Source organism: Stegostoma tigrinum, chromosome 10 (genome assembly GCF_030684315.1).
Source record: "Stegostoma tigrinum isolate sSteTig4 chromosome 10, sSteTig4.hap1, whole genome shotgun sequence".
Lineage (NCBI taxonomy): Eukaryota > Metazoa > Chordata > Chondrichthyes > Orectolobiformes > Stegostomatidae > Stegostoma > Stegostoma tigrinum.
The window spans coordinates 28562874-28584316 of NC_081363.1; the positions used below are offsets into that span (position 1 = coordinate 28562874).

At 39.7% G+C, this 21443-nt stretch overlaps 1 protein-coding gene across 4 annotated transcripts in view; it reads left to right on the plus strand.

Moving 5' to 3' along the window:
• Nucleotides 1-21443, plus strand: part of kcnh5b (potassium voltage-gated channel, subfamily H (eag-related), member 5b) — a 288070-nt gene that overhangs the window by 71204 nt on the left and 195423 nt on the right. For all 4 annotated transcript variants that reach the window (XR_007248323.2, XM_048538289.2, XM_048538290.2 and 1 more), the window contains exons 4-6: nt 7678-7806; nt 19486-19601; nt 20168-20560. Coding sequence is in view for 3 of the 4 variants with exons in the window: in XM_048538289.2 (XP_048394246.1) it covers nt 7678-7806; nt 19486-19601; nt 20168-20560 (638 nt within the window). In the remaining variant the exon portion in view is untranslated. The remainder of the gene's footprint in view (nt 1-7677; nt 7807-19485; nt 19602-20167; nt 20561-21443) is intronic.

Here is a 21443-nt window from a genome sequence, read left to right on the forward strand (position 1 = left end):
AACATGTCTGTTCTATGCATTAGTCAGGTAAACCTTCTCTGAACTATTTCCAACGCAGTTACATTCTCCCTAAGATGAGCACTCCAATATTATACACTGGACACCAGATGTGGTCTTGCCAATGAACTGTACAACCAAAGCAAACCTCCCTATTTTTGTTTTCCACTTCCTTTGCAGCAAGTGATAATATTCAGAGGTTTGAAATCTTTCATTATTTACATAATATGCTTTTACATGTTGAAATGAACAATTTCACATTTTCCTACATTATATTCCATTTGCCAGATCTTTGTCCATTGTAGCTTTCTTCTGTCCTCTTCAGAACTTACGTTCCTATCTGTCTTTGCACTATCAGTATATTTAGTAGCTATCTCTTTAGCTCCTTCATCCAACAAATTGTAAAATGTTGATGCTCCAACACTGATTACCACCCATTGCCTTTTCCAATGAGAAAATAACCCATTGATGCTTATCCTTTAGTTCTTATTTGTGAGCAAATTTTCTATCTATGCCAATGAAGGGACTGATGTGGTGCAGTGCTCGTCTGACCCAGGAAGCCTGGGTTCAACTCCCACCTGCCCTTACATGTTTTATAATATGTCTGAGCAGGTTAATTTGAAACAACATCTATCCATGCCAGTCTATTGAGCAAATGCCTTCGTAAATCCAAGTACAATACATTCACTTGTTCCTGTTTATCCAATATCCGTTACATTCTCAAAGGACTCCAGTAGATAGATTGAATATGTTTTCCTTTCACAAAGCCATGTTGACTCTGCTTGAGTACCTTGAAGTTTTCTCAGTGCTCTGCTTTAATAATAGCTTCCAATATCCTCTCCATAACAGGTGTTAAGCTAACTGACCAGTAATTTCTTGCTTTCTGTCTCCCTCCATTTTTGGATAAAGGAATTACAATTACTCTTATCCAATCTAATGGAACTTTTCACACATCAAAGGAATTTTGGAAAATTTGAACCAATGTGCCATTCACTACTTGTTTTTAGACCATTGAGCTGACCTTTTGCGTCCTGCCATTTTAAGTCAACTTTGGACATGGACTGCTGCACCACAGATTACAATGTTGAAAGTGCAGAGGAAATTAGTTGACATTTGAAGCAGAACAATAAGTTTTCTTTGGATGTGACTGAAGGTTCATATTGAAGCATTAACATATTTTTCTCTTTCAACATGGAGATGGTTTGTTCTGAATTCTCAATCTGTTCTATGTTAGTTCAAGTGATTGTGAGGGTTGGTTAGGCAGAATCAGTGGAATGAGTGAAAGTGACTGCATGGATTGAACAAAGTAGCTTACTAAACCTAGAACAGTTCTCTCATCCCACGAATTAGCCCTGTGAACATTTTTTTGCTCTTTCTTTGTAAGGAACTATATTGTTTCTTCAGTAAAGAAACCAAAACAGTAAACCGTACTCTAGGTGCCATCTACTAAAATCTGATATAATTGTAGTTGGAGCCAAAGGGACACAAGGGGCAACTTCTTCACACAGAGGGAGGTTCGTGTCTGGAATAAACTGCCATAGGAAGTTATAGGTATAGGTACAACATTTAAAAGATGTTTGAACAGGTACATGAATAGGCAACCTTTAGAGCAATATGGGTCAAGCACAGGATTAGTTTAGTTTGGGCATCACGAGTTGGATTGAAGGGTCTGTTTCTGCGCTGTATGACTCCAAGACTTGCATTTGATTGATTTATTGTCACATGTACCAAAGTACAGTGAAAACCTTTGTTTACGAGCAGTACACGCAAATCATAGTAAAGCAAGGATGTACAGATCAAAAAAGACATAGACAGAAACATTGTCTATAAAGATTCTCACACATTGCAAGCTGAATTTTACTTTTGAGCTGCAGAGGGCCTTGATCCACTGTTATACCATTTATAAATCAGTAATTGTTGCAAAAACTGAAATTCTGAAGAAGGGTCACTGGATCCAAAACATTAACTTTGCTTTCTCTCCACAGATGCTGCCAGACCTGCTCGGTTTTCCAGCAATTTCTGTTTTTGTTTCTGATTTCCAGCATCTCTAGTTCTTTCGGTTTTTCATTTTTAAATCAGCGTAGGAGCTATTTTTATGTTCCCAGAACAATATTAATAAGGGAGGATAAGTGTATTTCAAGTTCATATTTGCTTTAAAATTTCACTCAAAGATCTGGAAAGAAAGAGCAGGGAGGAAACAGAGAAGGGACATTCAATCCACAGTCAATTGACAGTGCGGGAAGGGGACAAATCTGTACATAACAGTGGAAGTGAAGGCACTTCTGTTATTTTGTGAGCTTTGATTTCCTACATTTTTCCAATGCTTTGCTGGAATAATATAATGCAGTGAAGTTAACCTTTTAACCAATTACGTTCAGCTGATGTACTTATGCAACCTCTACTCACTGCTTTGTACCATACTGCTGAAGCCATCCACCATCACAAATAAGTGGCAGGAGAAATAGTAAAATTTGGCATGATTCATGCCAGAAAACATTTGCTTTGGCTATGAGAAAGCAAAACTCCCACGCAGCACTTAAGCTGTGAATGCCATTTCATCCGGTGATCTAGTCAATCGTACCTCTGGATGGTGGCACTGTAAAAGAATCTGTAATGTAATAGGTCCATGAAGACGTTCCTGACAATAATGCTTTTGTTTCCAGTGTGTTCTTTTCAGTTTTACCAATCAAATTCAGATGCGCAGAACAACACATTACTGAATTCAAATGATTACTATTACTTTGTGCCTGTTTGTTTTTATTCTAAAAGCCTGGCTGTCCAGAGTAGATATTCTTTCATTTTCTTTGACATCTGAAATAATATACCAAGCCAGCGTTAAATCTCAAGGTATATTCTCGTCAATAGTTCCATTAAAAATGGGAAGATTAGAGGCGGGGAGTAAGGAGAAATTCCACTTGTTGTGTCCACTACTGCTTCAACATGCACCCAAAGCTGAGTTCACGTTTCTCCCTGACATTGCTATCACTACCGTCAATCCTGCCTGCTCATCACATAAAACAATACAGCATAGGAACAGGCCCTTTGGTCCATGGTGTTGCGCTGATCATGATATCCAGTTAAACTAATCCCTTCTGCCTGCCCTTGATCCTTATCCCTCCATTCCTTGCACAATCATGTGCTGATCTAAAAGTCCCTTAATGCCCCCAGGTTGTATCTGCCTCCACCAGGACTCCTGGCAGCACATTCCAGACTCCTACAATTCTCTGTGTAAAAAAACTTGCCCCTCACTTCTCCTTTGAACTTTTTCATTCTCACCTTAAATGCATGTTCCACATGCAAATGTTGGTACAGTTAGGGTTCAGCTACCTGGTGGGTTTTGTCTATTGTCTGCCTCATCTATCATTGCTACATCTTCTACTTTGCCTAAAGGGGCAGCAGAATCCAGTGATCAATTTTTATAGCAATCCACTTCACCAGTGGAGGGATAGGGTATTGAAGGGGTCTGCTTGACCCTGTTTGCTTTTCTGCCCATGCCTTAATCTTGCTATAATTCTACAATCCTGTTTGCAAAAATGCTTCCAGGAATGCGAAATTTCAGTTGTGAGGTAGATTGAACAAGTTACTACTCAGAGGAAAGAAAGTTGAGAAAAGATTTGATAAGAGATTTTCAAAATCGTGAGGGCTGAACAGAGGATAATTTCTAAATTGTTGTGTTTCCTCCCAAAGCAACCTAAATTGCCAGGTTGCTTATACCTATCTTTCACAGTATTCGTTAAGACTGCTCCTCTGGTATCATTCTTATACTTCATCACACCTTACCTAAAGCACTCTAATATATACAAGAGCAGCATTTAAAAATCAAGTTTTGCAGGACCCCACTTAATCCTGGCATGTTTAACATTTATGCAGAATTTGTTTCCCATTGTCCAGATTTGGTTCAATCCATTTCAGCCATTCTGCACTGATAGGAGTTTCAGTTGAGTCTGGGGTTTGGAATTACAGTTTGTGCTTGTTAGGATGGCATGGAGAGGAGCAATCCTTATTATATCAAGATACATTTCTTTAGTGGTCTGTGGAATATATTTTCTTTGTAACAGAATGTGAATAGATAGCATATCAATTATACCAAGAGAATTTCATCGTGTTCATTGTTCCATACCGTTTGTTTTTCAGAATATAAAGCCACTGAATCAAATGAACCCCCTCACACTATTGGCTCAGTTTGAGTCCTGTGTATATATGCTTAAAACACAGGCTTGTGGTCTGGATGACAGGGGAGCTTGATTTGGACTCCTTGATATAATTACCAGACTAGCAGGTCCAAGGCAGTGGAATGAGACCACTATAAAGAAGCAGGCAGCTAGTCTAGTGATTGACACCCTGAACATGTAGATTACCTACTTCATATCCTTAACACACTCTCATTGCAACCAACTTATCTTGATAATTGACTATGGGGGTGATGGTCACTTGTTTCCTTTCTCTTTTGAACAAGCACACTATAGTTGGTATTCTTCAATTTCATAGTCTTACTGAAATAATTTCTAAATATTTGCGTTATAGTGGTTGAAAAAATACTTTTGGGTTTCTTGAGAATGAATCTTACTTGAACTATAATCCCTAGGATCTCAATCAGAGGTGCATAATTCATCATTATAGTATCTTAAACAAAAACAAATTAAGTATACTGTTTGGCTCTCTTGTTAATATGGGAAAAAAAAATCAGTTTTCGGTTTTTGCTATGATGTATTGAAGATAAACTCGGAAATTCAAATTCCTGTCCTTCATCCCTTAAATTATTAGCACCTTACTTTTTATTTATGCTTGCTGTCATTTTGCAATATTTTTCTACAACGTCCCCACCTTGATCAATGCCATAAAGTCAGCTTTTTTATCTCACACAGCCTGCTGTTTTCAACAACATGTTGTTCTATGCAACAGTTCTGTACTATATTGATAAACTCCTGACTTTTTCTCCTCCAATGAAAACCCATTCAAGATCTGTGATTTTTAAAACCTCTATTGTTTGCATATTACCCTTGTCAGATGTTCTCCTTATGACTTGGTTACGCTGTTCTGCAACGTTGGCTGTCAAGTCTATCAATCTGTAACAAATTCCCAACCATAGTTTTCCTTCATTTGCCTCATTTAGTTTGAAGTAAAGAATTGGCTTGCCTTTTCAATAGCTTGCCTCTCCAGTAACTTCCCACAGTCTGCTCTATCCACACCTACATCTGCCTGTTCTGAGCTTTTATAACCTTGTTTTGTCCTCTTTTACTCCCCACCCTCTAACAATGTGCTCATTCTGCTTACTATGATCTCATGTATTGTGTAAAGTAGTGTTTATGACTCAAAACAAATGCTGCAAGTCAAGGAGTGAGAGTAGCTAATGCTTTCCATTCACCATCCTCTTCTATAAAAATGATGTTTGTCCTTGTTCTGTGCTTTCCCGTAACTTAGCTGTGGCTTATTTAGATTCAGCCTTTTTAAAACTTTTTTTGTTGCATTCTATTGCAATTTTCTTGACTGTTATTCGAACCTTTATCTCCACTTTACAAAAAAAACTTCCAGTTGATCCATTTTTTTAACCAGTAGTCTAATTCCATATAATTGAGCACAATACAATTCATAGTCACCTTGTGCTTGCCTTAGAAGTTACCCCAGTTTGCAATAAATGTCCTTGTGTCATTGTCCCTTTGCTGAATGCTGACTGTAGTGAAACTGAGTGTGAGGTGCCTTGTATAATTTTACCCATTCTGTATTCTGTCCAAGATGAATTTGGACCCCAATCTGTTTTGTCTTCGCTTTGCTGCTTGATCCCCTCATGTGTCACTCGTAATATTTGAGAGAGTAACTAATGTTTGGTCCTTCCCTTGAACTTGCACTCTGGCTCCTTGAAGTTTACTATGAATGTCTGTAAAACTAGGCATAACTATATCTTGGTTTATAATGTGAACCATGATAACAGATTCCTTCTTGCACCCCATTATTGGGTCATTTGCTCATAATTTGAGATCTGTCAGTCTCATGCCAGGAAGCACAATGACTAAAGCCAATAAAGCTGACCATTCCTATATTAGTATTTGCATGTTTTGATGTTTAAGGATCAAATCTCAGGAAGAAGGCAGGGGATTGGCAAGAGGTGAATTTGCTCATTCTGAATGCTGATAATGATGCAAAGAATGGCCTCCTTCTGCACTGTAATAATTCTGTGATAACAAATCTTTATTTTCAACTAACGAGTGGCATGCAGAAGTTGCATAACATAGCAGCCAAACATGAGCATCCCCAATGAAAATGACCAGTCACATCCAGTAAGTTAGAGGTTGTGAAATCTGCAGGTGGTACTTCATATTCTGATTTCCCAAAGACTGGCCACCATTTACATGGCAGAAGTCAGGACTGGAATGGAATATTTCCCTCTAAGTTGCATAACCAACCCAGAAGTTCCCACATAGGTCAAGTACAAGTTGGTCCCTTTAAGTTACCATGTGTCTGAGCAAAAATAGTTGAAAGGACTTGTTTAGCTAAATGGATAAGTTATGCACAATAAAAGAGCATGTTTTAGGAGAGGTGTTGGCATAATGGCATTATTGCTGGGCTAAGTAGTAAACCAGAGACTTGGGTGATTTTCTGGGGACCCCGATTTAAATCCCACCACTCCCGTTGATGGAATTTGAATTGAATAAAACCTGGAAAAAAAAATGTCAAATGGTTACCATTAAATCATAACAAAGTGCTGTAAGCACCTGGTTCGCTAATGTCCTTCCCTAAATCTGCCGTTCTTAGCTGGTCTGGCCTACGCATGACTCCAGACCCACAGCAATGAGATTGACCCTTAGCTGTCCTTTGAAATGATGTAGTAAGTCATTTGATTGTAACATCTGCTAAAAAGTCTCAAAAAAGTAATGAAACTGGACAAACCACCTCCCTTTGACCTAGGCAGAAGGCGAATATAACGGTTATCTCAGCCCTGTTAACCCTGCACCATCCTCCTTCGCAACTCTGGGGGCTAATAGCAAAATTCATAGAACTGTCTCAGACTAGTGAAATTGTCATATTCACAAAATCATACCTTAAGCAATGCCCCAGACAACACCAGCACCATCCCAGATATGTCCTGTCCAATCCTTGATAATGGTCACAGTCAACCATTAACCACCCTGGTGATGGTTGTTAATCATATTTCACCTTTGTGAAGACTTCTGGAACAGTACAGTCTGCCTATCAGGGCCATGACGATACTGATCCTTGATGCAAAATGATCACTTTATCTTGATATCTATATGCATATTAGGAACTGGGCTAGAAGAGAAAATGATTGGCCATTTTGACACAATAACACTAATAACATTTGTATAATACTATATAACTTATACTAATAACACTAATAACTGGGGATATCTACTGGCCTTAACTGAAATTGTCCTCACTCGGGTAAGGATGTGGAGCACATGGAAAAAGCTGACCATATTCTTCCCTTTCTGTCTTGGCTATGCACCAAAGTTTTCGTGCCAGAAGAATTAAATGAGGAATTTTCAGAGATATATAATGTGATTCAGTCAAAGATAATCCAGCAGACATTGTGTCTGCAATACACAAGTCCAACTGTTTATTCAGAACAAACTTACCTTAATGTTTTGTCGTGTAGACTAAATATGTCAACTTCCTTTTATGGAATGACCTGTTAAGTGTGTTCAATTTTTTTTCTGTTGGCAGGAACCCCAGTTTGGTTCTACATGCAGATTGCACCCATAAGAAATGAATATGACAAGGTGGTTTTATTTTTATGCACTTTCAAAGACATTACAGTATTTAAACAACCCATTGAAGATGAATCAACAAAAGGTAGAATTTCTTTTCTGTGGTTGTTTGATGTATTTGTAATGAAGTAATTCTATGTGACTTTTGCCAAATGAGCTTTGATTGCTTTCTGGAAATAGTATTATATTCTGTTCTCTCACATTCTATGATAATAGAAGAGTTATGATGCCTGCAATACCTTGCATTAGACGTTTTTATCATTGTTCAATTGAACAGAACAGTATGGATGACAGAAAGCTAATTTTGTATTACTCAATGGATCACTAAAATATCTGAATGTTTTGACTGCCTTATGTTTCATCTTGTTGCTTCCTTCCTTAGGGCAGCTCGTTGGCTTGGTGATTAGCACTGCTGCCTCATAGCACCAGGGACCTGGGTTTGATGCCACTCCGGGGTAATTGTGTGGAGTTTATACGTTCTCCCTGTTTCTGTGTGGGTTTCCACTGGGTGCTCCAGCTTCCCCTCACAGTCCAACAATGTATAGATTAGGTGGATTGACCATAGAGTCCACGGATGTGTAGTAAAGGTAGATTAATCTTGGAAAATGCAGGGTTACTGGGATAGGGTGGAATGTTCTTCAAAGAGTTGGTGTAGACTCGATAGGCCAATGGCCTACTTCCTCACCAGGGATTCTATGATTCTTAGTATTAATTTGCAGCCTTGGATCTTTTCCATGCTCTGTTCTGCAGCCTGTAATGTTATTACCTGATGACTGTTCTAAAAATATTTCATGTATTATTACAACTCCAAGGTTGCGCATTTCCCATATTATTCATCCACTGTAAGCTTACCAAATTACCCTCTAAACTAATTGTGGATGATTTCATTGACATTGTGGGTAAATCAGTGGCCCCAAGATGGAAGTAGATACAAGCTAGTGGCTTCATCCACTTCAGTGTCTTCAGCAAGATCAATCCAAGTATTAAAAGTAGACACATGATAGTAGTAGAGACAAAAAATTGCAGCTGCTGGAATCCAAGGCAGACAAACAGCGTACTGGAAGAACACAGCAAGCAGGGCAGCATCTGTAGATGTCAACTTGTGTCAGTCTTTCTTTGTTTTTGAGGCAAATGGCTTCCAGTGCAATGTTTTGTTTCATGTGGTGAGGCTATTGAGCGAACAAGTAAAGGGATACCTCAGCTACTTCCTCTGAAAATGAGTACGATCGTTGATGAAGGGTCTGTTTCCATGCTGTACATCTCTATGGCTCTGTGTCACAGGTAAAGCAGTACTCAGAGGAAAAAAAAAAGTTCAAACCTGCACCTCCTCAGCTAACAGCCTTTTTAGATAGAATTGTGAGTCTGTGCCCAGTTGATGCTTGACAGATGCATTTAAAAAAAAGCAATCCATAATTGACCAGTTTTGGACATCCTATCCTAACTTGAAGCAATTCGAAACTCTGCTGCCTGTGTTCTAACTTGCACCGAATGTTATTCACCAATTGCCTCGCCCTGTGCTTGCAAGCTTATAAAGACTTATGGCTAAAACCCATCTTGATTTTAAAAATCCTATCGTTGTTTCCAAATCCTTCTGCGACGAGGAGTGCAAGCTTTCACCAACTACAACTTGTAATACAGAAAAACACTGGGAAATATGTGGAAAATGATCCGTAAGGAATAAAACGGAGAACAGTGGATGCTGGAGCTCTGAAATAAAAACAAATTTCTGAATAAACTTAGTAGGTTTGGCAGCGCCTGAGGGGAGAAAGCAGAATCAACATTTTGAGTTGAGTGTTCAGTAGGAATGTTTGCTGCACCACTGGCCTCAGCTTCAGTTATGGTCCACCTAATGATGATTTTGTGGTTGTTTGTTTCATAGGAACATCAGCTTTGTGTATGTTACATTGGTGACTGTGAGCCACTTGTTTTTGCAAGAGACAGGAATGTGTTTCAGTGAGCTTTGTGCAGTGTGTTTAGGGTGATCTGCAATGTGAGCATATTGTGAATGTGAAGCCTGAAGTATAAGTAAGTAAGGGGAAAACAGAATTTATGAATGTAAATTGTGATTTGTGTTTGGTCAAGAATGTTGGTTGGGGAGTGAACGGAGGTGTTAATGATTTGAACAATGAGTAGGATGAGTGGTGCAGTAAGAATTTAAGTAGACCAGGCAAACCTTAAGTTGTACTAGTCTCCTGGGAACGTGACGTTCAGCTGAGGCAAGCAGGCATCCAGTGGTGTAAGGATGTCACTGGCTGCCACTCTCAGCTAAGTTTTATAGGCAGGAAATATCATTGGGATCCTCACACCTGTTTTCCAGCCTTAACAAACTTTTATTGATGTGAGGAAGAAAAATATGACTGATCTCTTGAACAAGGCAGGTGTGTCCTGATTTCTGATGCAATCTGTCCATTGGGTACTTAGAATGGACCTCACCAAGTCCAACTGAAGATTTATTTGCTGCAGTGCAGTATTGTTTTGTAGAGTATTAATCAAGTGGTACAGCACTTCATGTTCGCTATTTTCTGCAGCTGAGAATTAATGGAAGATGGTTAAATATTTACCTCTTGCTCAAAACTAATCTCTTTACTTGATTTGTTTCTTTACATGCTGAGTCTCTTTTGGTTGAGAAGGGTGAAAAACATGAATGATCAATTGACTTGTCAGGAAGTTGCTTCGTTTTAGCATTTGAATAATGTTTCATTTTACAGCCATAAAATCAACTGAGGCAGCTTTGCACACATTTGTTGTCATTTATGATGGTCTCTTGGCTGGTCTGCAAATATACATAGAACGTTAATAAAATGTAAGGCTGGATGAACACAGCAGGCCAAGCAGCATCTCAGGTGCTCCTGAGATGCTGCTTGGCCTGCTGTGTTCATCCAGCCTCACATTTTATTATCTTGGAATCTCCAGCATCTGCAGTTCCCATTATCTCTGATACATAGAACGTTAGTTCTGTGACAGTTGATAAGTTGTTTACTCGTGTCAAATTTCTGTGGCTATGGATTGGAGTCATTATAGGAGTTCACAGTCAACCACCTCTATTACTTCTATGGTGAAGTTTGTCAGATGGTTCCTAATGGAGGTGACGACACACATAATAACTGCCTGAGCAAAACTGATAGACCTGTGTTTGATTTATATCCACTCTCAGACAGATGGCTAACTGTGAACAAATGATGAAATTATAGCTCTGACAATAGTGTTACAGGAAGATAAAGTGATTCCAAAATGGAAACAATATGGGTAACCAGTGTCCCAATTGCCACAATAGGTATAGATTGGAAAATAAATAAGACCAAGCATTTCCCACCTACATAGAGCACAACAAACTATTTCACTTTTTTAATCATATAATAAATAAACGCATTTTTTCAAAAGAAAGTGCAAAAAAGCCATGCCACTTTTCACACTTAAGTGCAAACCAATAAAGTACTATTATTTTTGTTTTAAAATGTGTTCAAGTCTTATCTTGTTTCTTTTTACATTTGGAAATCTACACCTCACATCATTGTATTTTTGAGTTCTGTGCCAAAAGGCATGACTGACCCTCAGTATGGAGATCTGCATGACCAAGGAAGTAGGTCACGAACCTATACCAGCTGGAATGGAATTGAACTTCACTTGCCATTGGCATGTGTTGGAAGGATTAACTAGTTGGTACTCAATCTAGGGCTGTATTATTAACGCACCTTCCTTGGTATGGTGCTTCTGGCTCAGAGGCAAGGGGAGGTGATGGCCTACTGGTATTATTACTGGACTGTTAATCCAGAGACCCCAATAATGTTCTGGAGACCTGGGTTCAAATCCTGCCATGGCAGGCGGTAGAATTTGAATTCAGTAAAATATCTGGAATTAAGAATCTAATGATGACTGTGAATCCATTGACGATTGTTTGGGAAAACCCATCTAATTCACTAATGTCCTTTAGGGAAGGAAACTGCGATCCTTACCTGGTCTGGCCTCCGTGTGACTCCAGGCCCACAGCAATGTTGTTGTCTCTAGGCATTTAGAGATGGGCAGTAAATGCTGCCTAGCCAGTAACACCTTCATCCTATTCGTGAATTAAAAAAGAGTACTCTGTGCAATACCAAACCTTCTGTACCTTTCACGCTAAGAAATGATTCTTGATGTGAAACATCCAAAATACAATTAATTAACTGCTATTTTAGTTTAATGCCTTTCACGTTCTCCAGATCTCCCAAAATGCTTTATTGCCAATGCATTATTTTTGAGGTGTTATGTAAGCTAACATGTCGGCTGGTTGATGCACAAGAAAAATAGCAAAGGGAAATAATTGACTAATTTATTTCACATGATATTGTTGTTTGAGGACATCACATACTTCCATAGGATCTTTTACGTCCATCTGAACAAGCTGGTAGGGTCTCCTATTGATATTTCATCTGTAAGTACAGCACTCCATGAACACTGCATTAAAATGTCAACGTAAATGATTGTACTCGAGGCCATGATTCAACAATGTTTTGACTCAGAGGTGAAATAGAGGCAGCTGGATACTTGAGTTTCTGGGGTTGTGTGTGTGTGTGTGTGTGTGTGTGTGTGTGTGTGTGTCCGGCTGAGTTGTCTCAGGGACAGTTTGGGTTAGATGTCCATTTCCTACCATGCCTCTGTACTCATGCATTCAAAATAAATGGCGCCTAAGTTCCAGTAGGGCATAAAACAATTTTCTGACCTGAATTTCACCCATTGCCTCTGAGGAGATTGGTTAGAAATCACCAATTTGATACAGAACTGTTGCCTTCTTATGAAGGAAGAGAAATTGTTGCCTTTAAACAGCTGTGAACATCTATTTTACCTGTAAACATTACAAGGTTACTTTTTTACGCATGCTTCTTTAATAAGCTTGTTTTAAAGAAATATGCACTGACTGATGGGACTCTTGAAAACTGTGAGGGATTGTGTTATAAATCTATGAATTTTGAGTAGGCTGTGGTGAAATCTATTTCCAGCATTCTGTGAGAATGTGACCTTTACAGAATGCTTGAGTTCCAATGGTCAGGTGGCAAAGTTTAATTCTGCATTGATAGTGGGGGGTGTGCTTATTATAAGATGTTTGATGGGTGACAAATAATAGTTCAGGAGTCACTACAAAGCAGTCTGGAGACACAGTTTAGTTGGATTTTAAGGTTGGAATGCTGATTTTTAGCTGTTCTGCTGGAAATAAGTTAAGAGCTTAACTTGTATAGCCAGGATTCAGAAAATATCCTGGAAAGCTCAGCAAGTGGGAAAGTCACTATCTCTGTGTTGGAAGAAGCCCCCATGAGGGGTTCAGAATGCCCTTGCGAGCATTAATTCTTCAATGCAGGCGAGAAAGTGGGAATGGAAAAGCCTGTAAGTAGCATTTGCTTAATATAACTGATCACAATTACAGCTAGGGGAAAATCCAGGGACATGTCTAGCTTGGTGGAGGAAGAAAGTTGGCAAGAAAGCTGGAGTTGTGCTAGGCAGCATAGTGACTCAGTGGTTAGCTCTGCTGCCTCAGTGTCAGGGACCAGGGTTTGATTCCACCCTTGGACTGTCTGTGTGGAGTTTGCATATTCTCCCTGTATCTGCATGCTCCAGTTTCCTCCCACAGTCCAAAGATTTGCAGGTTAGGTGGACTGGCCCTGCCAAATTGCCTATAGAGTCCAGAAGTGGAAGGCCAGGTGGGTTAGCTATGGGAAATGCAGGGTTACAGGGATAGGATGGAGGGTGGGTCTGGGTGGGAAGCTATTTGGAGGGTCACTGTGGGCTTGATGGGCCAAATGGATTGCTTCCACACTGTAGAGTTTTTATGAATAAATGCAGTTTGGGAGTCAAGGGGAGCAGGAACCCAGTATAGGATGGTGATTGATATGGGCAGAAGCTCAGAATTGTTTCAGTGCAGAAGGAGATCTTTTAGTCCATCATATCTGCACCAGCTTTCGAGCATATTGACATAGTGCCAAACCTCTCCCCTTTCCCCATGATACTACACGCTGCTTCCATTTAAATAAACATCCACGGTCACCTTGAAATCTTCAATTGAACCTGCTTTCACCAGATTTCTATTTACAAACCCCAACCACTTGCTGGATGAAAAGAAGCCTCACCTTCCATTTGCTCTTTTGCAAAACATTTTAAAATTACACCCTCCAGCTCTCGATCTTTTTACGAGCAGGAACCATTTCTTACTATCTATTCTGTCCAGCCCCCTCACGATGTTGAAAACATCTTTTGATCTTCCCTCAGCCTACTCCCATGCAAGGAAAACAATCCCAGCTTCTCCAACTGATCTTGATAATTGAAGTTTCTCATTCTTGGCGCCCTGAAACAAGAATTGACATGGAGGAATGGTATGGCTGTTCAGAGGTTGGATCAGTAATAGTGAAGAATTGTTATCCCTTATAAAGTTTAATGAAATTTGGTGATGCACTGGGTCATTAATGTTTGCGTGGACTTGCTGAGAAATTCTTGGAGTCTGATGTGATTGTATTTGCTGTTTGATGCATGCTATTGGGTGTTCAGTCACAGTATACTCTGCATTTATCTTGTGCTAATTCTCAACGTTAGAGATAAATTGTACATGTATTATCGATTATATCACTTTTGGACTTGTGTACTAAAGTCTTTCTTTTTGTTCAAATCCGTGGGATCTTGTGGCTATATTCTCTCAGTAATTCCCCTAGTGCTCACGTTTAGTTCACTTTAAGAATTAAAGGTACCTGGTAACCACATCATACAAATAAAGTTGTTGAACTGGCCTGGTCTGGGATTATTAAAAGACGTCGAGAGGGAAAAGTTGGTCTATTTTCTGGGTGAAAGTTGACAAAGGATCAATTTCAAGACAAATGAGGTCCTGTATGGAGCTCCTGGTGAGGTAGGAAAGGAAATGGAAGTTCAAAGGCAGTTTTCTTCACATGCTATACACATTATGATTTTGGAATCAGGAGGAAAGTGTGCTTAAATGCAGGCTGATGGTGCAAGCGGGAGGAAATATTAGGATTGGCTGTGGGGGATATATATTGTATAGTCCTCATAGGTTGGTCTCAATATGATTAGGACCTCTATCCTCACAGGTGGTTTGCTAGTGCTGTGGAACGAGATTTAAACTGATTTTAGGAATGAGGGCCTCAATGCCGTCTTAAAAAGAAGAAACCAGGTGCACAAAATATTCTGAGAGATCTACATGCTAATCCTTTTTAGATTAATATATAAAGATACCCAAATCCCTCCATCCTGCGGTACTCTGATGTCTCTGTCCATTTAAATAATACTCTGCTTTTCTATTATTTTTACCAGATTGAACAATGTCACATTTTCCCACATAATACTGTTGGAAATACCAATGAATTGTGGCTTGTGGTTGGGATAAGATTGCTGCTACAAAGCCTCCATTCTATGTCAAGCCTAAGGGCCTATATAATTTGCGGTGGTAGAAGCACCTGTCATACCAACAGGATGTATTTTATTGCTTAATAGCAATAGACAGAAGCTACATTGACTAATTCTGCTAAAATATAGAGCTTATCAGGAGCCAAAGTTGATATATCTGTTTCTTCTGCAAAATTGTACTAGACTCCCTCTTCTCTATGCAAAGACAATTAGACTGGGGGGAGATTAATGCAACTTGAGTAGTATCTACTTCAGAGCCATTGTTTCTTACAACATCTTATCCCAAGCTTTTTCCCATTTAGTTACCACTTGCACGTTCAGACATGCTAGTTTTACTTTTGCATTTACTACTGCTACAATACCTTCCCACAATTCTCTGACTTCACAAATTCAACCAATAATGAAATTTCACAGTTATTCCAGAGTGTATTCTTTTAACAAGTTGAAGATTGGTTGTTCTTTGGCTTGAGAATTGTTGAGATTTAGATTCTGATTCTTTGCAAATCATTTCTGGAAGATTGTTGATCACTTGAAAATGACTTTCATGGAGAATGTTGTTCCTGCAAAGCCTGGTAACTAGTTCATTACATTATTTGGAGGACCTTTATTCTCCTGAATTTCCTGTGCAGATGTGCTCTTCCATGCTAATTCCAGTAGTTGCCCCATTACATCATCTGGACGACATTTAATCTTGCAATGGACCAACATAAGAGGATGGCTGCCCTATTGGAATTAGTGCCTGCACCCTTACAGTGCCCTGGATTTTCAGACAATGCGATTTATTCTATTTAGAAACAGAAAAAAAGGGGCACAGGTAGGCCATTCCACGCTCTGAGCCTGTTCCACCATTCAATACAATTGCAGCTGATCATCCAACCAAGTACCCTCTTTCTACTTTTATCCTGTACTGTTTTGTCCCTTTAGCCCAAAGAACTACAACTAACTCCTTCTTGAAAACATTCAGTGCTTTGGCCTCATCTGCTTTCTGTGGCAAAGAGTTACACTGGCTCACCACTCTCTGTGTGAAGAAATTTCTCCTCATTTCTTTTTGACAGTGACCAGTCTTTGGGGACCTTGTTCCAGCACCATTGACCCACATCTCTGTTTTGTTCTGGCAGATCTTTACACTCAACATTCATTTGGGCTAGGAGCAGGAGTTGGCCACTCGGCCCTTTGAACCTCCTCTGTCAGTTGATAAGGTCATGGCTGGTTTAGTTAGTTCACATTCCCATTTACCACAGATAACCTTTCACCACCTTACTTATCAATAATCCAACTACCTCTGGCTTCAAAATATTCAAGGACCATGCTTTGAAGGAAACTGTTCCAAAGACTCATGCTTGTGAGAAAACATTCTCCTTCTCACTGTCTGAATGGGAAGCCGCTTATTTGACACAGTAACCCTGCTGGTTCTTCTCTCTCTCACTGTCTCTCTCTGGCTGAATATGTTGGTGATTTCCTGAACGTTCAAGTACCATTCTGGTAGCCATTCCAAAAGCAATGTAAACTTCACTCCTGCCCAAATTCCCATTTGACCTGTTTTCCGTGTTCCTACACCTGCTTTCCTTCCCCTTGCAGCCCCTGGTATATGAGCTGTGCATGCCAGTTGTGGCCATTCACTGTCCTCAACCCTTGATGCCAGGGTTCTCATGGAAGAACCCCTTTCCTGTATGGCATGTTCCCAGCCATTCTTTACTGTGCTCGCCCCATCTTAGCATATGTAGTTGCCCACACTTCACAAATATCATCCACCCTTTACACCAGCCTGCAGCCCCAAGACCCAAAGACAAAATTGCTGAGTCTTCTTCCTGTGACAATGACTGGCCTTGCCTATTTCCCTTAGTGTTACTAGATGGAACTCACAGATTGTTTCATGCTGCACAGTTAGGTTCCCCAAAGGGGTAGGCCATGCTCAATGTACCCCGACCCCTAACTGAGGCTGTTCATTTCCGGACCTGATCACATTAGTCCTACTCTTTGGACTGGCTGCTGCCATGGATCAATACTCCTTCTAATTATATTTTTCAGTGTGTGGATCTCTGAGGTCCCTGCAGGTCAATGACTTCTGAAATTGGAAGTCAATGCATTGGCCAGCCAGCTAGCTGGAACCTCAGTGGCTGTGCAGCCAAACCTTGGAATATCAGAGGCAGAGACCCCCTGACCAAAATTACCCCAATTGGCCATCTGACCATAGCTATTCTCCTCAATTGGTCTGGAGGCTACCGTTTACTTCCTGTGCCAGAATCCCATGACTGACTGGTATATCTCCATGGGCTTCAGTGAGGAATAATCCACGAAGATTTTGAGACATGGCTGCTTGCTTGCTGTACATTCAATGTGGTTGCCATGTTAAACTGCTGGAGGAGATGTGAGATACATCTCAGCAAGATGTATGTCATCTGGACTGAGGGCTGCTAACCCGGAGGGCAATTGCCTAGTTGTGTGACTGAGCTAACTGGCCCTGCAAGGCAAGGCAAGGATGGTGCCAGCAAGCAGGGAGATGCTAAGTGACCGAGTGCTAAGAAAGAAACTGAACCACCCTGATCTCGGTGCACTTGTGAACTAGATCCCTGACTGTGCAAGAAAGGTGCCCCTGCTGCAGCTTTCCAACGCACCTTGCAATGCAAGTCTGTGCTACCATAGCACCCTTTCAGGATATCAGAGAGGTGCTGTGGTGCTTCTGAGGGGTTGGCGGATGCTAGTTGCCATTTTCCGTGGACGATGGGTGGATACTGATGTCCCTGTGTCATGCCGTGGGCTGCAGTTTGTCTGAAAGCAACATGGAGGTCATTCAGAGTAAGTTGTGAGCTGAATCTGCCAGATATTCGCTTTGAGTTCTATGTTGTGTTTTCTCTATCTAGCATGTTTGGTAAGATTGAAAGCTCAGTTTAATAAGGTGTATTGGGCCATCAACAAGGCATTTACCAAGCAATAATCTCTCTTAATTGGCAACTTGCTGTTGCCCAGTGGGAAACTCACCCCACTGTTTATCAAAAGCATAAAAGATGGAGCGAGATGCTCTCACCATCAAGATCACCCTCGTCAGATTATAGTCCATTGTTTTTAAAGGTAAGTACTTTTCACCTTTATCCTTCCCAGGCAGGCTTTTTGGAATGTCACTTAAGGATTTTTCCCTTGCTGATAGGTTTTGCTAATTTTATAACATCTATCTATCACTCCTGCAGCCACTCAAAGATCCTGGGATGCAAGACGTCAGGTCCATGCAACTTGACAACCTTTAATTCGAATAATTTACCTAGAATTTTTCACAATCAGTCATATTTGTTTCAAATTCCTCTCTCCCTCTTGGTTTTTGATTTTCTACTATTTTTCTGTATCTGTCATGCCCTTGTTTCCCATTAATATTTTCCTAGTGTCACCTTCTAAAAGACCAGTGCTTACACAAAGCAGACAGAGTTGAAGATTGATAATACAATTTAAAAGCAGACTGCAGATAGAAAGTTCAGAATTCAAGTGGGAAAAAAAGTGATAGGCAGAGAGAGAGAGAGATCGTGTGAAAAGATAGTAGTTAAGCAATCTAATGTAATGTTATCATTTATTGCAAGATGAGTTGAATACAAAAGTGGGAAGGTTATATTTAAATCAAACAGTAACTTGGTGAGACCACGTCTGGATATTGTATGCAGTATCAGTTATCTTATTTAATTAAGAAAAGATGTAAATGTACTTCAGGGAATGTTTACTGGAATGGATCGGTTGTTTTCTGAGGAAATTTTGGACAGGGTTGTCATGTTTGCGCTGGAGTTTTGAAGATTAAGAGGTGACTTGATTAAAACATATAAAATCCTGAGGAGTTAGTACAGTACTACCAGCAGGGCCAGTGATGAATTGTAGGGGCTGGGGAATACAAACGTAACATTTCAAGGGCTTGAATGAATCGAGTAGCTATTTTCCATTTGCTTTTTCAATTGATCATCCTAATGGAGGCAATATTTGGAGCCTGAATTAAATGTATGGGCATTTTTACACTCACCTGCAGAGTCAAATTGGCAAGAATGTCATTGAATCATGCGGTAAAGACAGCAAAATATAACTTTTATGTAATTTGAGTGGTACCACTATCATGTTTTGCAACTGCAGTATCAGTTTTTACAGTTGCAGGCAAAATAACTTAGATCAGTAACACAGATGCTGCAATGTAGGTATCAACTGGATGCTTAAAATTATATTTGCTTACTTTAAGCAAGTTTCATAGCATCTCACTGCTCGCTGCTCAATAACAGCTATTTTAAAATGAGACAGCTGTATTATTTTATAGGCAATACAAATTAAAGACTGTTATTTGTGACAATTAAAATTATAGTGCTGAAAGGAAAGTGTGGGTTGCTGGAATTGGTAGTGATTGTGTCTCTTTTTCTAAATAAAGGGTGGGCAAAATTTGCTCGATTGACGAGAGCGCTGACAAACAGTCGAAGTGTTCTGCAGCAATTAACTCCGATGAACAAGTCTGATGGGGTCCACAAACATTCACGTCTCGCAGAAGTAAGTACTAAATTCCCTGTTTGTAGTTTAGTTGGTTGTACTATTTCCTTCAGAATATTTGATCTGAACAGAGAAATTATCAGACAAAAGAAACTCAATGCTGCATCTGGATTGGCAGTTCTCACAATTTGAGACTTGATCAAGAAACCAGTCAAATATTTGGTATTATTTCTCCCTTCGGCTAACTCCTGGAAGGCCCCTTAATATCTATGGCTCATCTTTCAGAATCAGCCTCTCTAGTACTAAGGCCTAGGAAGAAAGCGACAGGCCTGTTGTGATCTGATCTCCTCCCCTTTGGGATTTCAGGATCTTTGCAGGGGACTCCTTGGCCAAAACCTACCATTGGTGCAGGATGGATGATATTACTTAAATGAGAGAAATGGTCTTGGGCGATTTTGGCTTCCTACCTTATATTCTAACTGGGAAGTTTGCAGTCTGATGCAGTGCATTGTGCAGGATAACATCTGAATGGCAGAATTTGAGGAATGTTTAAATCTAAATGTGTTATGCTCTTTGAATATTTTAAAAGCCTGTGTAATATGCTAAAGCTATCAGTTTTTTTTCAGGTTCTGCAGCTAGGATCTGACATTCTTCCTCAGTACAAACAGGAGGCTCCCAAGACTCCTCCACACATCATTCTGCATTACTGTGCATTTAAAACGACCTGGGACTGGGTCATCCTTATTTTAACCTTCTACACTGCAATTATGGTTCCTTATAATGTGTCCTTCAGAACAAAACAGAACAACATTGCTTGGCTGGTGCTGGACAGTGTAGTCGATGTGATCTTCTTGGTGGATATTGTCTTAAATTTCCACACTACATTTGTGGGCCCTGGAGGTGAAGTTATATCTGATCCAAAATTAATCAGAATGAACTACTTGAAAACCTGGTTTGTAATTGACCTGCTGTCCTGTTTGCCATATGACATCATCAATGCTTTTGAAAATGTAGATGAGGTAAGTTGACATAGCTACATTTATTACCACAATATTTAGCATTGTTCTGTTAGTGTAAAGTTTGATTTGCGACAGTCCTTTGTAATGCAGCCCTGTTAGAGTTAATGTTCTTAACTTCATACAAATTTTAACTCCTACATCTTGTAGACCAAATAAAAAAAAATGCTGTGGGATTCTGGCGGCTTTAGTGTGATGTCGGTACCCTGTTTGTGAACCCAAGCAAGGAATTCAAAAATGTAATTATGACAAACAGAAGCATAGCAGACTTACAAGGAAAGCTTGCGAAAAGTGCGGATGTTTTGCAATTAAATGCATACATTGCACTAGCAACATTATTCACCCACCTTTAATGGAGAAGCACAATCGTTAAAATATATAAATTTTCAAGGTCATAAGTCATGTTTTTGTGAAGCATAATGTTACAAGAAGAATGGTTACATCTTAATGATCTGAGTGGGGTAAGCTGAAACATTTTGACACAGCACTAATTGTAATCATCAGACATAAAGGTGCAAATTCTGGGTGACTAAAACAGTCGAAATAGATTCCAGATTGTCGGAGTCTGAACAAGAGAATCTTTCCTTAAAACTATCACCATTAACTTTGAGTAGGTCTGACAGCTGCCAGTACTTCCTGCCTTTTTTTTAGAATAATCATTTGCTTTCTTTACAGTGAATGCAGAATCTGGTGCAGTGTAACTTCCTTCATGTACCAGCTAAAATACCCTATTTGTGTCTAAATAGTCCATCTTGTTACATAGGTTGCACCCTAGACTTAAGACCTCCCTCATGAAAATGTTATTTGTACTGTAGTCTCATTGTAAAAATGAGCCATTGCTGCATGATCAACTCTCCATGACCAAGTTGCATTCTTTTTCATGAAA